The sequence below is a fragment of the Podarcis cretensis genome (assembly GCF_951804945.1).
Source record: "Podarcis cretensis genome assembly, chromosome: 3".
Taxonomy (NCBI): domain Eukaryota; kingdom Metazoa; phylum Chordata; class Lepidosauria; order Squamata; family Lacertidae; genus Podarcis; species Podarcis cretensis.
The window spans coordinates 125,908,221-125,924,329 of NC_137172.1; the positions used below are offsets into that span (position 1 = coordinate 125,908,221).

At 39.6% G+C, this 16,109-nt stretch overlaps 1 protein-coding gene across 1 annotated transcript in view; it reads right to left on the reverse strand.

The window, feature by feature from the left end:
* Window positions 1-16,109, reverse strand: part of COL4A2 (collagen type IV alpha 2 chain) — a 213,213-nt gene that overhangs the window by 33,371 nt on the left and 163,733 nt on the right. Inside the window, exons 32-37 of the mRNA XM_079971032.1 lie at window positions 6,189-6,332; window positions 4,958-5,083; window positions 4,061-4,242; window positions 3,086-3,149; window positions 2,404-2,478; window positions 823-930 (exon numbers count right to left, since the gene is read on the reverse strand). Coding sequence (XP_079827158.1) covers window positions 823-930; window positions 2,404-2,478; window positions 3,086-3,149; window positions 4,061-4,242; window positions 4,958-5,083; window positions 6,189-6,332 — 699 coding nt within the window. The remainder of the gene's footprint in view (window positions 1-822; window positions 931-2,403; window positions 2,479-3,085; window positions 3,150-4,060; window positions 4,243-4,957; window positions 5,084-6,188; window positions 6,333-16,109) is intronic.

A 16,109-nucleotide genomic window follows, 5' to 3' on the forward strand; every position in this document is an offset into this window, starting at 1 on the left:
GTGTTTTATATAAGCACATTATATACAATGCCCCTTCCGACCTTCAGGAGGAGGGGGGGTTGTGGGATCACGACCCCGCCCACACTCTGCGAGGCTGGCGTCAGCCTCGCAGGAGACAGGGATTCACCCAATTAGCATACCCTGTGGCGCCAGCCAATTGGCTGGCGGCAGGGGCGGGCCTTCCTAGGGCCACTTAAGGTCAGGGCAGCCCCTGGCTCACCCCCTTTCTTCCCTGGAGACGACGCAGTTTCCCACCCACCCGCCCTTTAGGTTTTGCCACTGACCTTGCTATGGGCTTCGGCTGGTCGCCGCAAGGGGCCTGGTAGGAGTTTTTCCATTTGGCTAATTGGCTGGTTTTGTGAGCCACTTGGTTTTTTCGCCTACCTCGTAGCAAATCGTCACAACTCCCTCGGTTTTGGCGGTAGGCATTGGCCGGGGTATTATCATGCAGATGAGGTTGGGGGGGAGGAACGCCATCACCTCCCCCAATGCTTGAAGGGTAGTTCGTTAAAGGACTCCGAGGGGCGACGCCTCGTCCGAAACCTACGGAGGCTAGGGCCTAAAGCGCGCCCCCGAGCGGTAACCCCTTGGGGAGCGCCCAGGGATATGCATCTCGGGTGGCTCCCCCTGTTGGTGTTTAACCCTTCCCGGTCAGACCGGATAGTCGGTTAGGGCCAATGCCTAAAGCCAATACCCTTCTTTCCTGTAATCAATAAAGTTGTGGCCATTTTTCGCCCATTAACCTAAAACTCTGTGTCCGTTGTCTTCATTTATTCCACCTGTGGGGGGGAGGGAATAGCCACACAAAACAGGAAATCCCACCTCTTTGCCCTTGCAATCCAGGGGAGCCTGGGGAGCCCCTCATGCCCTGAATGCCAGGAAAACCTGGAACACCAGCATCACCTTTTCCTCCTTTGGCTCCTTCTATCCCTGCAAAAAACAAAGAGAAATATTTATTGTTCCTCTCCCCCTTATCTGCCTGTATCGCTAAACCATATCCTTTTAAAACAGTTTTTTAAATTTATCCTTTTATCTTTTTAAAACAATTTTGGAATTAGATGATTTTTGAATTTATCAGAAACAATTCAAATGCTGTTATATTTCTGTTCCCTCCTAACTGTCCTATCAACTGTGCTAAAAAGTTTAACTTGAAAATAGTGAAGCAGAAAAGGTCAGTAATTTACCATTAACTAACACTCTGCACAGATTTTTTATCCATTCCCTAAAACCAATATCTTGTATTGAATTATTTTTTAATAAGACACACTGTGGTAGTTAATTTTCCCTTCTTTACAAGTTTCCTGTTAATGTTGTTATCTTGGTGAAATTGTTGCCTTGTTGGAACCTGTTTTATATTTGAGCTTTTCCCCAGTCAATAGGAATGTTTTTACCAATGGATATTTATCAATATACTGTAGCCAATATCTTGAGTTTTTTAATGATATCCCAGATAATGTTGTTCTTGTACTTTCAAAAGCTCTGAAAACTAGGAAATAAATTCCAAAATAGTTTGCCACCTCCTTGCACCGTATACAACAAAAAACTAAATACTTAAATACAAGTCTTCAGATATTTTTTTTTTACATTTTTTATGCTTAAACTTTACCGTAATGCTGTGTTTATATGTTATTAGCACTGGATTTCGGGCAGATATCAGCGGTTAGCCCCCCACCGCCCATGTGCTGAGCCAAGGAGGCATAAAATAATTATAATAAGTAGAATAAAACCTCTATTTACCTACTGAGAGGATCCATAAAAAAGCAACTGTACCAAAAGGAATTATTGTGGAAAAATAAGGGTGCCATATTAGCAGAGTCCGCCCCTGTATGTATGTCACTATTTTGCTATTTCAGAGGTTCAAAGCATCAACCAAGAGTGAGACCTAAAGTCACTGGGTAGACAGGCCATTAACATCAGCATTTTGTATTTCAGTAGGGCATTCACCCCACAGCACCAGCACTACCAGTGAAAAAGCCAACCTTTGTCTTACTACAAGTTGATAATTGTCAGGCTGTGAGAAGAGAAGCCTAACTGGGTTCCTTTTGTTAAGCTTGATGGTCTTTCATATAACCTGGTCCATAGTTGTTTAGAGCTTTGTAGGTAAGCAACAAGACCATAAAACTAGCTCAATGGTGTGATATGTGGCTGGGAAGGAGCACATCTTAGCTACCACCTGGGCCAAGGTATTTTGTACCAGCTGCATCCCTCTGGACCAACCACACCCCAGATCTCTCATAGAACGTGTTACATGATATTACCAGTGCATGAGTCTCAGTGACGAAGCAATCCTTGTCCAAGACAGGATGAAGTTCTCACAACAGTCAAGGCCGGTAACAGGCGCTGTTTGCCACAAACTATTTTGCATTATTAATGAATGCATGTGTATACACACATGCAAAATACCTTTGGCTCCAGTTATGCCAGCATTTCCTTTCAAACCTGCTCTTCCTGGCAAGTTTATAGTATCTCCCCAATCACCTGTAAGAGGCAAAAAATTGAGATAATACACACTCACATAGATTTATATACACTAAGATCATCTGTTGAACATCTTTTAATGTGAAAATTCTAAACTCTATAATACAACTCTCCATTTACGTGCTTTCAATATGTGCACAACTGAACAATCACCCACCCACCCACCCATCACGCTGAACCCAGAAGTGACCCAAAAAGTCACAAAAACATCACAAAAGGGTCAGAACAGGGTGTTTGCAGGCCTTTTCAATGGGGTTTCAAATATACGCAATTTCACTGATGTGCACGGTGCCTCAGAACATTACCACCACTTAAATGGGGGGGAGGGTGGTTGCCTGTATTATTTTCTCTACAATATATACTTCCATTTTGACTTCATCTAAAGAATGAAAAGATATGAGAAGTCAAGATCAGTAACTCTCAAGAATGAGAGAAATATTTCCTTGTACTAGACTGGGTCATGAGCAGGAGCCTTTCATTTTATACACAAATCTGTCTGTCTGTCTGTCTGTCTGTCTGTCTGTCTCTCTCTCTCTCTCTCTCTGTGTGTGTGTGTGTGTGTTTTACATACACATAGCTTAGATGTACAGAATATAAATGGACTCACCAATTTCCCCAGGCTGGCCACTTTCGCCAAAAATACCATCAATCCCTGGAGTTCCCTTTTCCCCCTGTCACATAGTTAAAAAGAACATCAAGCTTTCAAGCATAATAAATATTAACCAATGTTTTCGTTCTGTCTGGACTTCCTCCTCAACTATCCAAATTTGTTTTTCTGTCATAAATCTTGAAACTGTACTCTTGTTGAACACAGTGTGCACCTGAAACCAACTTTATTTAAACTAAAAAATAACTCAGGGGTGGGGGACTATATCTACTTGGTGGGCTGGATACTAACCTCCCCCAACTCCAGTGGGCCATTTTGACTGGGTGTGGGGTTGCCCACCTGTCAATCATGACACCACAATGACACTGGGTGATATGCTTTCCTTTGCCAGGGTAGTCTGAAATCAAAGCACAGGGGGTGCTGATTGGCAGTATCTGCAAACCCTCCTTCCAGCAGGGAACCATGGAAATAATTTAATTTCATGCCAAGGCAATTATTTTGTCAAGGAAAGCCTTGTGGTTTGCCAGATGGAACTATCTCTACTCTTATGCCCCTGAGTTCTCTTGACCCCATTCTGAGCCAATTTCATGGGTGCACAAGGTGGAAGAGAGGAGGGAAACCTCACTGCGCAAAAAGAGCTCCTCAAGCAGGATGCCTGCTGACAGGACTCATTCCCTGAATCCTGCTGAGTGTCATATATGTCAAGTGTCAGGCAGGTGAGCATGGCTTTTGGAAAATGTCCTCATGGACCTAGTTAGGGCTCTTGCTAGACTCAATTAGGCCTGCAGGCTGGAGCCCCCATTCCACCCAAAATAAAGGAATCAAACACATGCACTGCATAATCTAGTCTGCTTTTGGTGAATTTACAGAATTTGTTTTTTGAGGTTCTGGCATTTTGCTTTTCAAACTACTAAAGGAAACATACCAGAGATAACAAAACTTGGTAGTTTGAGTCAAACAACAAAATCTGCTCACCCTCCTTCCCGTTGCTCCAGGAAAACCAGAAATACCACGACCTCCTGAGACACCTACATATCCTGATATGCCTTTTATTCCTTTAATTCCATAGTCACCTTTCTGACCTTTTTCATAACCTGGAAAGCCAGGTGAACCTGGCCTTCCTGTCTGCCCAGGGTAGCCTAGTGCTCCTTTTGTGCCTGTAGGAAACACAGTTCAAAATGTTAAGTTAGACTGAACCGGGCAAGTAGCTGAACTTCAGTAAAGCAAATGTTGGTTTCAGCTGCCTAAAGTATTCATTATGGGGAATTAAGCCCTCAGCTGCATTCTGCTAATTAACTACCACTAAAAATTGCACTGGGATGCGGGTGGTGCTGTGGGTTAAACCACAGAGCCTAGGGCTTGCCGATCAGAAGGTCGGCGGTTCGAATCCCCGTGATGGAGTGAGCTCCCGTTGCTTGATCCCTGCTCCTGCCAACCTAGCAGTTTGGAAGCACAAAGTGCAAGTAGATAAATAGGTACCGCTCCAGCGGGAAGGTAAACGGCATTTCTGTGCGCTGCTCTGGTTCGGCAGAAGCGGCTTAGTCACGCTGGCCACATGACCCAGAAGCTGTATGCCGGCTCCCTCGGCCAATAAAGTGAGATGAGCACCGCAACCCCAGAGTCGTCCCTTTACCTTTACCTTTTAAAATTGCACTGTTAGGGGTACATATATTTCTATATCATTTTGTGGTCATTTCCTATTATTTATAATCTGAATAAGTGCTTTAGAATGTGTGCATTATGTAATACAGAATGAAATGTTTGTAAATAAAGATTAAATTCTCATTTGCTTCATGTGACAAATGTTCAAATGCTGTAACATCAGTTTGTAATATATTATACTCCTTTTCTGAATATGGCATTGCTCCTTACCTTTGAAACCAAAGCTCCCTTGGGCACCACTTTCTCCTTCATTTCCCTTTTCGCCTTTCACATCAAGCATCATACTTGGCATGATTTTAGGGGGTGATCCTGGTGGGCCACGGTCACCACGGTCACCTATTAAGAATACATTTTTCATCCAGACTGCCATGTCAATATAGAAAACTGTTTGCAGGGGTGGCCAAACTTTTTTCAAAGAGGGCCAGATTTGATGAAGTGAACATGCGTGAGGGCCGACCAAAGTTGTTGATTTTATATATATATATGTATTTTGGGGATTTGACCCCAATGAATAAAATGCCACAGGGGGCCGAATTAGGCCCTGCAAACAGACTTTGGACATGCCTGGTTTACAGCATTGATCCATCCTTACAATATAAAGGCAACACATTTAAGAGGATCGGAAAGGTAAGAATGCTTTGTCTCCTTAAGTGTATCCTTCTTTTATGAAGTGATTGTGATCAGCCCTTCTAATGTGCTATAGTGGTGAGATGGTTGTACTGGAATCAAGGAGACCTCGGTTCAAATTCCTACTCAACCATGAAACTCTCTGGGGAATCTTGGTCTCTTTCAGCCTTACCTGAAAGCCTAACCTCACAGAGTTGTTGTGTGGATAAAATGTGAGCAGGAAATAATACTAATACTTCATTATTTACATCTTCCTACCAATGTACTAAGGGTGTCTTACAACAGAATATACAGAATAAAATACAGTAACAAAAAAAAGCATACATTATAAAATACAGTGAGCAGAAGAACACTGCCTTGAACTCCTTGCAGGGGGGTGAATTTTTTTTATTTTAAAAAACCTAAATAAATGATTTAAATAAATGTTCTCAAAAAAGTATATGAGAATGTAGCAATGAGGAGTGCAGCCCAGCAGCTACTCCCTTTCCAATCATAGTCCTGAGATTTTGTTATGAGAGAGCAGCCAGGGGTCTTTCTGCTGACTAATGAAGGTGAAAGCAAGTCCCTCTGGAAACTAAGGCAGTAATAAACCTTCCCTGCTTGATGAACACCAAACTTTACTTACCAGCAAAAGCCAGCAATACACTGAAAACACAGTAAGCTGTAAGATTAAAGCTGCCAAGAGAATTTTCTTTTATAAAGAGGACAATTATATTTCACAACCAATTTTTTTCAAACTGCTTTGCAGTTGTGTATGAACACATCTCGCGCACACTGAGAGAGAAGCAATACTTCACAATGTGAAGGACAATACCTTTCAATCCCGAGTCACCAGGTAAACCTCGAATCCCTGGCAAGCCAGTGAAGCCAGGCTCTCCTTTGATTCCGTTCTGCCCTGGCCACCCTCTGACGCCTATCGCACCTTTGAAACCTCCAATTCCAGAGGAACCTTTAGCACCTGTTGGTGGAAAACATAAAAGAGAACTATTCATGTTCACAGAAATGGGGATTAATTTCTTTTTCCTACTTTGTTCTAGGGTTCTAAATGTAAACTTTTTTATTTTAAAATACAAATGCAAAAGTAAGCAATAAGGTAAGGCACCTGCCCTGCATCCTGAGGGCCCCATGTGTTACAGGAAGGACTCCTGCCAGAAAACGCAGGGCAGCCACTGCCAGTCAGGACAGATAATATAGCGGGAGACTGTACGCTGAGTCAGATACCAATGGCCTGACTCAGTATAAGGGAGTCCCAATTTTTATATTATGGTCATTAAAACCTAAGCAAAAGAAGAACCAAACCAGTATCAATACAATTTATTTATTTATTTATTTATGCATTCTATTTGGATACTGCCCTTCATCTGTACATCTCGGGGCAGTTCACAACATAAAAATACAATATAAAAAACATATATTAATCATGATTAAATCATATTATGTAAGATTAATGCATAATCAATACATGATAAAGATAAAGTAAGAGCAAAAACAAACAAATAATGCCCCCTCATACAACACATTTTAAAGTGTATTGGATCTTTATCATCCAAAGGGATGGAAGAGGAACGTTCTCTCCTGGCACCTAAAGTTGTACATCAAATTGAAATTGAGTCAAGTGGGTGTTAGAATTCCTGCTCCATGATTGTAGTCATGGGATTGTTGTCTATCACATGACCGTATATGTTTTGACTCCACAAAGTGGGAAGTGACAGAGACAGGATGTTTGTGTTACTGTGTTCCGTGAAGGGGGACTATTGTCCTTTGTTCTTTCTCTTTGTTGCCTGATGCTAGAGAGAGGGAGCCATGCTGCAGTGCTCCGTGTGTTTCTATGTAAATAAAGTAGATTAGCCAAAATGCTGAGTTGCTGAGGTCTATTATGCAAGCTGCGAAGACTCGCGGATCCCTAAGTGTGCCGATGTCTGTTGGCATCGGTCGCTGTGATGTTTGGGCAGAAGAAAGCTTTTGAAGCTACCGAACTAAAGACCAGGCGAAAGAGAACATACCAGTCGGGCATGTGTCTCTGCCAGGGTCCTACTCGAGTGTAGGACGAGCTCCTGACAGCGGGGTGTCTTTTCACTTTAGCCCAATTGCTCAAAATCAAAGGAGACTCACAGCAAACACTCGTTGTTGACCGAGGCTTTCTCAGTAATGGAGTCACGATATAACCCAGCATCCTGCCCCTCTTTTATTGGTGAAGTCTTCCAACTCCATCAAAGACCAAAGCAGGCATTAAAAGGTGTCTTGAAAGAGAACTATTTGAAAATGGTTTACAGATGGTATTTAACCCCGAGCAGATTAGCTAAGATGTACAAATCAGAATCTGAAGTAATGAAGGAGAAGCAACATTCTTCCATATGTGGTGGACATGCAAAAAAGTATTGGGAAAAGATATATAACAAGATGGGAAAAAAATGTTTAAAACTTTTCCCCAAAAAACCAGAGGCATTCCTTCTGGGAATGGCACAGACAGAAGTACCATATTGGCCCGAAAATAAACCTCACATTTCCCCCCCAAATTCCAATCATGAAAAGTTAAAGTGCGGCTTATATTTGCGACTTTACAAAAATTGTCTTTTATGGTAACATGGAGCTCTTGAGACCAGCCAGCACAAACTGTGCTGTCTGGCTGGTCCCTGAGCCACCAGAACTGCCGCCAAAATTGTTGCAACTGGAGGGGAGCCGGGGTGTCCAGTGCAACAGGCAGGGATGTGGCTCAGAGCCCCCAGGTCCCCCCCAATGGCCTTGACTGGGACTGGCAGCACAAGAACCCTGGGGAGCAACTTTCCATGTCTGCTACCAGAAACGGAAGCCCCTGCTATCTCTCCCTGCTATTTGTGTGAAAGGCAAACATCTCTGTAGTGCACTATTGGACTTTAGGTCCAATATTTTAGGAAACACATTTTTATAGAGAGCATATGATTACATGCATGTTAGCATGTCATGTGTGATTGGGAATGTGTCAATGCTAACAGCTACCCATGGCATCACATCTGAAGAAGGGCCTCTGAAGAAGAGCTTAAGGGTCAGGGAAGTGGGAGGGAGGAATGAGATCAAGCATAACTTCCAGGTTGCCACTAATGGCCACGGAGCACGAGCCTTGATCTCCAGAGAGAGGCTTGATAATCGAGAGATATAGGGGGAAGCACAAGGGCGCTGTGCACCCCCAGAAGAAGCCCAAAGGGGAATTTTGTTTCTTTAATGATAATTTTTATTGAGTTTTCCATATTTAGTCACATTTTATTATATAAGTCTATAACCTTAGGCATTGCTCAGAGCATCAACTTCCTTCCCTCCCTCTTTCTGACTTCCAAACATCTTTTAATAAATTCTTAGCATTTCTATAACCACTTTTTACCTTCTACCTTCTTTTAACATTTCACCTCATTATATGTAAAATAGCTTCTTATTTTTACATTACAAAACATTTCAACTCAAACCTACAAACGTTTTCAAATGTTTACAATTTTCTTTCATGTAAAATATAAATTTGCTCCAGTCCTTTTTAAACAGTTCGTCGCGCCGATTCCGGATCTTCCCCGACAGCTTTGCCAACTCTACGTACTCCACCATCTTTGTCTGCCATTCTTCCAGCATAGAAAGTTCCTGCTGCTTCCATTTCTGGGCCAGAAGTATCCTTGCAGCCATTGTGGCATACATAAACAAATTTACATCTTCTTTTTTATTTCCTCTCCAATTAAACCTAACAAAAATGCCTCTGGTTTTTTGTTGAAATTATATTTAAAAACCTTCTTTAATTCATTGTATATTATATCCCAGAAGGCTTTGACCTTAGTACAAGACCACCACATATGAAGGAAATTCTAAAGGGGAATTTTGGGTGCTTGTATTGGCAGCGCAAAATTATGAGCTCTCCTGTCCTTCCTGAAGCTCCAAAAGAAACAGGGGAGGGGTGGGATCGAGCTGAAAGCACGACTATCTACAGCAAACTCTTGACGAGAAGCCCCCAGCCTTTGATGTGGTAACTTTTTCAATTAATGCAAAGCAAGAGAACTTTAAAATTGATTGAATAAGATAACTAGGACGATTTGGCATAGTAACGGGGTGAAAGAAAGGAAGTCCGCCCAGGTCATGGCTTGCTCTACTCTGCTCGGGGACAGTTTAAAAGCATGAGAAAAGATTAATCTTTAAATATTTGGAAACACTTTCCTGCTAAAAAAACCAGGCAAACTCTATAAGCAGTGAATTGGATTTTGAAACCACCCCCCATTCCAATAGGAAGGGGGGACATATATGGTTACTTTCGTTCCTAGAACTCATCTTTCTGGTGGAAAAAGCAATTAAAACAAGAGATTTCTTTATTTTATTTTTATTTGGGAGAAATACAGTGGTACCTCGGTTTAAGAACACCTCTGTTTAATAACAATTCGGTTTACGAACTCCACAAAACCGGAAGTAGTGTCCCAGTTTACGAACTTTACCTCGGTCTAAGAATGGAATCCAAATGGTGGAAGGGCACCAGCGGCGGGAGGCCTCATTAGGGAAAGCGTGCCTCGGTTTAAGAACGGACTTCCGGAACGGATTAAGTTTGTAAACCAAGGTAGTTGGCGGTGTTGGGATTTTGCCTGCGTGCAGTTTCCCACAGAAGCTATTAAGGAGTTGGCCAAAGGCCAAGAAGACTGAGCAGAGGGAGTTATTCTGCTTAGAGATATGGGACCTTGGCTACAACTCTGCTACTGGTCGAGGTCACCCATATAGGCATGATGACTCATGACTTTCCTGTTTGTAGGTTGGTTGGTTGGTCAGTGGTTGTTTGAGAGTCAGTTGGAGTTTGTTCAGAGAGAGTTAAGATCCGTGTCTGTATCCTGTATATAGTAACTTGTGAGTCTGCTGTAAATAATAAACCAAAGTAACCAAGTTACTAGTAGCAGCATCTTGTTCTTGCTTCATTCTGCCAGCTTGCAACCGACTGCTTCTGGACAGTCTGCGTATGCTCAGCAATATTCAACAGGCGGATTTGACTTCTTTTGGTGGGTGAAATAATTGAAACAAATCAAACCTGCGTGCCTGGACCTGACATTCAGAAGACATTTTAAGGCAGCCCTGTTCAGGGAAGTTTTTAATATGTAATGCTGTACTGTTTTTAACACTGATTGGGAGCCGCCCAGAGTGGCTGGGGAAACTCAGCCAGATGGGCGGGGTATAAATAATAAATTATTATTATTATTATTATTATTATTATTATTATTATTGGTTTTTTTCCTTTTTTTAAGACACATTTTTACTATCATCACTAATTTTGTAACTGAAGGGTTTTTTTTAGACTGTTGAATAACAATTTGGATTAGACTTTAGAAATCAAAGAGGACTGGGCTTTCTTTGTTCCTATCTTCTCCCCCCATTTTCTAAGGGAGGGGGAAGAAAAATAGACGGAAGACGTCTATCTTTCCTAACTTCTTTGTTCTTTCTTTTTTTCATTTTTGCCTAAAACTATGCCCGCAGGTTGCCTTGCAATGTTGGATTTGCTTTATGAAAAAAGCTGAAGAATACCATGATTTTGTATTTACTTTCTCTCTCTTTCCCCCTTTTGTCAGTTCTCCCAGTTTTTTGTGGATTACAAAAACACAATGGTACAAGGAGTTGTAGAGAAGCAGAGATTTGTTTTGAAAAGATGCCCTTGCTTTGAGAACTCACCTCATCAGCAGGCAAGAACAAGTAGCCCAAACAAGTTAAAATAGAAAGGAAAGGGAAAATATAGAGGAGTTGGAGGGGGAAGATAGGAAGGGGTGAGGAAGAGAGAGAAGAAAGGACATCTAGTGGCAAAAAGAGGCAACTGTAGGAGGGGGGAATTATTTTTATTTTTATCATTTTCTTTTTTCCTTCTCTTTCTCATCTTTTAAGAGAGAGAAGAAGTAATATTTAAGACTGGGAAATATAGAAGATTGGAGATAAATTTTAAGTGGGATTGGTGAATAAATGTTACAGTCTTTGAAAAATGGCATCAAAAACCACAGTCGGGGGCTGGAACTATAACTATCACACAGACAAGAAGGGGGTCCACCCTAGAGATGGAACCTAAGGTAGATATAGCAGATACATTAATGGATCTGAAAAAAGACTTAAGAGAGAATACAGATAAATTGGAGAAAATGACTGGGAAAACAGAACAGAACACCAAAACTTTGGACAGTATAACAGTAGAGATTAAAGAATTTACAACTAAAACATCAGATTTGGAAAAACCCTGCCTGGTTATTTTTAATTCATGAATGGTAGGTGAACTACCAAAAAAAGGCTTACAATTGATCATAAGAAATCCCGATGAGATTGCTTTCAAAAATGGAATAATTATAAATTTTTGACTGAAGCATTGAAAAATAATAAGATTCCATCCCTGAGGGTGTCTCATTTACATATAAAGGGAAAAAAGCAAAAATGCAAAAGTGTACAAGATATGGAGAAATTTTGGAGAAAATATAAAAAACAACTTGGAGGAAAAAAGCCTGAAGCAGTAGGTGCAGAAGGGGAAACAGATCCGGCAGAAAAAGAAGATGATAAACAACAGCACACTTAATTAGACCTTTTTATTTATAAAATATATAAATAAAAGAGAAAAAAGAATTTGAAATTTTTAACTTGGAATGTTAATTGAAAGGGAGTAAAACAGAACATGTATTACAAAAAGAGAATTTGGACATAATATGCTTGCAAGAAACACATGTAGCAAGAAGACACAGAAGAGTCTTGATAAATAAATGATTGGGGATGGACTTTATGACATTAGACAAAAAAAAGAGGGGTGGTAATTTATGCTAAAAATAATTATAACCCGAAACAGTTATTTAAAGATGATTATGGAAGGATGACAGCAATAGAAATAACCTTACAAGGCAAAAAAATTGTGATAATTGGGATCTATTTGCCAAATTATTAAAAAATTGGAATTTTTTTAAGAACTGAAAGAAAAGTTGTATGAGTTTATGGATCAAAAGATAATATTAATGGCTGTAAAGATGGAGATGAAATTAACAACAACTGGATCCTTTAGATGGAGAATGAATGACACCCTATTTAGAGATGAAGAGATTTATAAGAAGGCCCTAAAAACATTGAAAGATTACTTTGAGATAAATTTGAGAACAGAAGTGGAGAAAAGAACAATTTGGGACGCAAGCAAAGCCGTGATGCGAGGTTTCCTAATTCAACAGAACTCCATAAAGAGGAAGAAACAAAATGAGAGGAAAGAGTAAATCTTAGAAAAAATGAAAGAAGGAGAAAAGAAATTGAGGTCCAAACCAAAGTCCCATGAGATTTTGAGAGAAATAAAGTTTTATCAGATGCAATACATGGAACTCATGAATCAAGAAATAGAATGGAAAATAAAGCAAATGAGACAAAAGACTTTTGAATCAGCAGATAAATGCGGGAAACTTCTGTCATGGCAATTGAAAAAGAGACAGAAATTGAATACTGTGACAAGTCTAGAAATGGATGGAAAAATTATCTATAAACCTAATGAGATAAGTAATTGTTTTCAAAGCTTTTTTAAGAAATTGTATGCACAAGGGCCAGTTAACGAACAAGAAATAGAAGAATTTATTAAAAAATATGGCCTACCAAAAATCTCAGAACAAAGTAAAATGATCCTGAATGAGAAAATAACAGAACAAGAAATAGAGGGTGCCATTCAGAATATGCAATTGGGAAAATCACCAGGACCGGATGGTTTGACGGCTAAATATTATAAAGTGCTGAAGGAATGGCTAATACAACCACTGAAGGAAGTTTGTAATGAAATTTTGGAGGGGAAAAAGGCACCTGAATCGTGGAAAGAGGCTTTCATCTCACTTATACCGAAAACAGAGACTGAGAAGAACCAGGTTAGAAACTACCGCCCTATATCTTTACTTAATGTGGATTATAAAATTTTTGCAGACATTTTGGCAAAAAGATTGAAGAGAGTGTTGATAGGGGAGATTCATAAGGACCAAACGGGCTTTCTCCCAGGGAGATATATGTCAGACAACGTGAGGAACATTATAGACATTTTGGAGTTGTTAGAAGTCGACATTAACAGGAAGGCTGTTCTGATTTTCGTGGATGCAGAGAAAGCCTTTGACAATATTTGTTGGAGCTTTATGAAGAAGAATCTCCAAGGGATGGGGGTAGGCCAAGGTTTTGAAAACGGTATAGGTGCAATATATTCTAAACAAAAAGCTAAGTTAATTGTAAACAATGTGGTAACGGAAGAAATATTCATAGAAAAAGGAACACGGCAGGGATGCCCAATATCCCCTTTGCTTTTTATATCAGTCCTGGAGGTTTTGTTAAACATGATTAGAAAGGACCAGTTGGTTAAAGGAATTCAGGTCGGAGTTAGACACTACAAACTAAGAGCATTTGCAGATGATCTAGTATTGACCCTGCAACAGCCAGACACTAGTACTAAAAGAGTATTAGAATTAATTGAAATATTTGGTCGAGTAGCAGGTTTTAAACTGAACAAACAAAAAACGAAAGTGTTGGAAAAAAATTTAACAATGGAGGAAAGAGAGAGATTTCAGAATGAAACAGGTTTGGAAATAATGAAAAAAGTGAAATACCTGGGGATAAACTTAACATCTAAGAATGTGAATTTATTTAAGGATAATTATGAAAAATGTTGGTTAGAAGTAAAGAAAGATCTAGAAATATGGTCAAGGTTGAAACTTTCCTTGTTAGGCCGGATTGCTACTATTAAGATGAATGTATTGCCTAGAATGCTATTTTTATTTCAGACGTTGCAGATTTTGGACAAGATGGACTGTTTCAAGAAGTGGCAGAAAGACATATCAAAATTTGTCTGGCAGGGCAAAAAGCCCAGAATAAAATATAAGATTTTAACTGATGCAAAAGATAGAGGGGGGTTTGCCCTGCCGGACTTAAGACTTTATTATGAATTGGCAGCTTTTTGCTGGTTGAAACACTGGCTACTTCTTGAGAACACAGACATTTTGGATCTGGAAGGGTATGAGAATAGCTTTGGTTGGCATGCATACTTATGGTATGACAAGGCAAAGGTGTATAAAGGCTTCAAAAACCATATTGTAAGGAAAGCATTGTATAATGTTTGGATTCGATATAAAGATTTGTTGGAAAGTAAAACTCCCAGGTGGGTGTCACCAATGGAAGCTAAGGAAGTGAAAAAGCTTAATATGGACTCTAAATGGCCAAAATATTGTGAAATTTTAGAATATGATGGTGAAAGGGTTAAACTTCAGAGTTACGAGAAATTAAAGCCCAAAGTTCGAGATTGGTTGCACTATCATCAGATAAATGAGACATTTAAACAGGACAGGAAAATAGGATTTCAGAAAGAGAGGTCAAAACTAGAAACAGAATTGTTAGAACCCAATACTAAGAACTTATCAAGAATGTATAATTTGCTGTTGAAATGGAACACACAGGATGAGACGGTGAAATCAGCTATGATTAAATGGGCACAAGACATCGGTCATGATATTATGTTTGCTGACTGGGAACAGTTATGGACTACCGGTATTAAATTTACTGCATGTAATGCTTTAAAAGAAAACATAATGAAAATGATCTATCGGTGGTACATGACCCCAGTCAAGCTTGCAAAAATCTATCATTTGCCAAATAATAAATGTTGGAAATGTAATGAGACCGAAGGTAGTTTTTATCACCTTTGGTGGACCTGCCCGAAGATTAAAGCTTTCTGGGAAATGATCTATAATGAAATTAAGAAAGTCCTTAAGTGGACTTTTCCTAAGAAACCAGAGGCTTTTCTCTTGGGCATGGTTGGCCAATTTCTGTTAAAGAAGGATAGGATTTTCTTTATGTATGCTACCACAGCAGCAAGAATTCTACTGGCGAAGTATTGGAAGATGCAAGAACTACCTACTCTGGAAGAATGGCAAACAAAGGTGATGGACTTTATGGGACTGGCTGAGATGACGGGCAGAATCCGTGACCAGGGGAAGGAGACAGTGGAAGAGGACTGGAAGAAATTTAAAATATACCTTAAAAACTGTTGTAAAATTGAGGAATGCTAAGATGTCAAGGGGTAAGAAACAGAGAATTACAGCTGTAACTAAAAAACTAAAGGAAATTTAATGAAAGGGAATCAGGATAAATTGACCAAAGGGTTGCTAAAGAATCATAAAACAAGGATGCAGGGATGGGGAGGTATGGGGAAGTCGAAGGAAAGAAGGTGTATGAAAATACAATTTTGAAGTTATATTTGTTTAAATGTTTTGTATGTTTTTGTTTTGTGTTTTGACTTTCTGTTTTGTGCTTTGTTTTTATTATGTGTTTGAAAAATGAATAAAAATTATTATTATTTTTTTAAAAAAGATAATATTAATGGGTGATTTAAATGGGGTAGTCTCCTTAGAAATTGACAGGACAATAAGAAAAATGGATTCAAAAGAAGACAGACTACCTGTCACTTTCTTTAATATGGTAGAGAACTTAAAATTGACATGTGGCGATTTAGACACCTATTTGAAAGAGAATATACCCATTTTTCTGAACCAAATTAATCTGCAGGAAGAATTGACTTGATATGGACATCAAATGAACTAACACTGAGAACAAAAAGAATAGAAATACAACCAAGGACACTTTCAAATCAGAATCCAGTGTTACTGGAATTGAAATGAAAATTCCACATTTAGGTGAAGTTTAAATTAAGGACTTTTACATAACCAACTAACTTTGCAAAAAGCAGAAAAAATCTTGAAATATAATTTTGAATTAAATTTTAATCAAG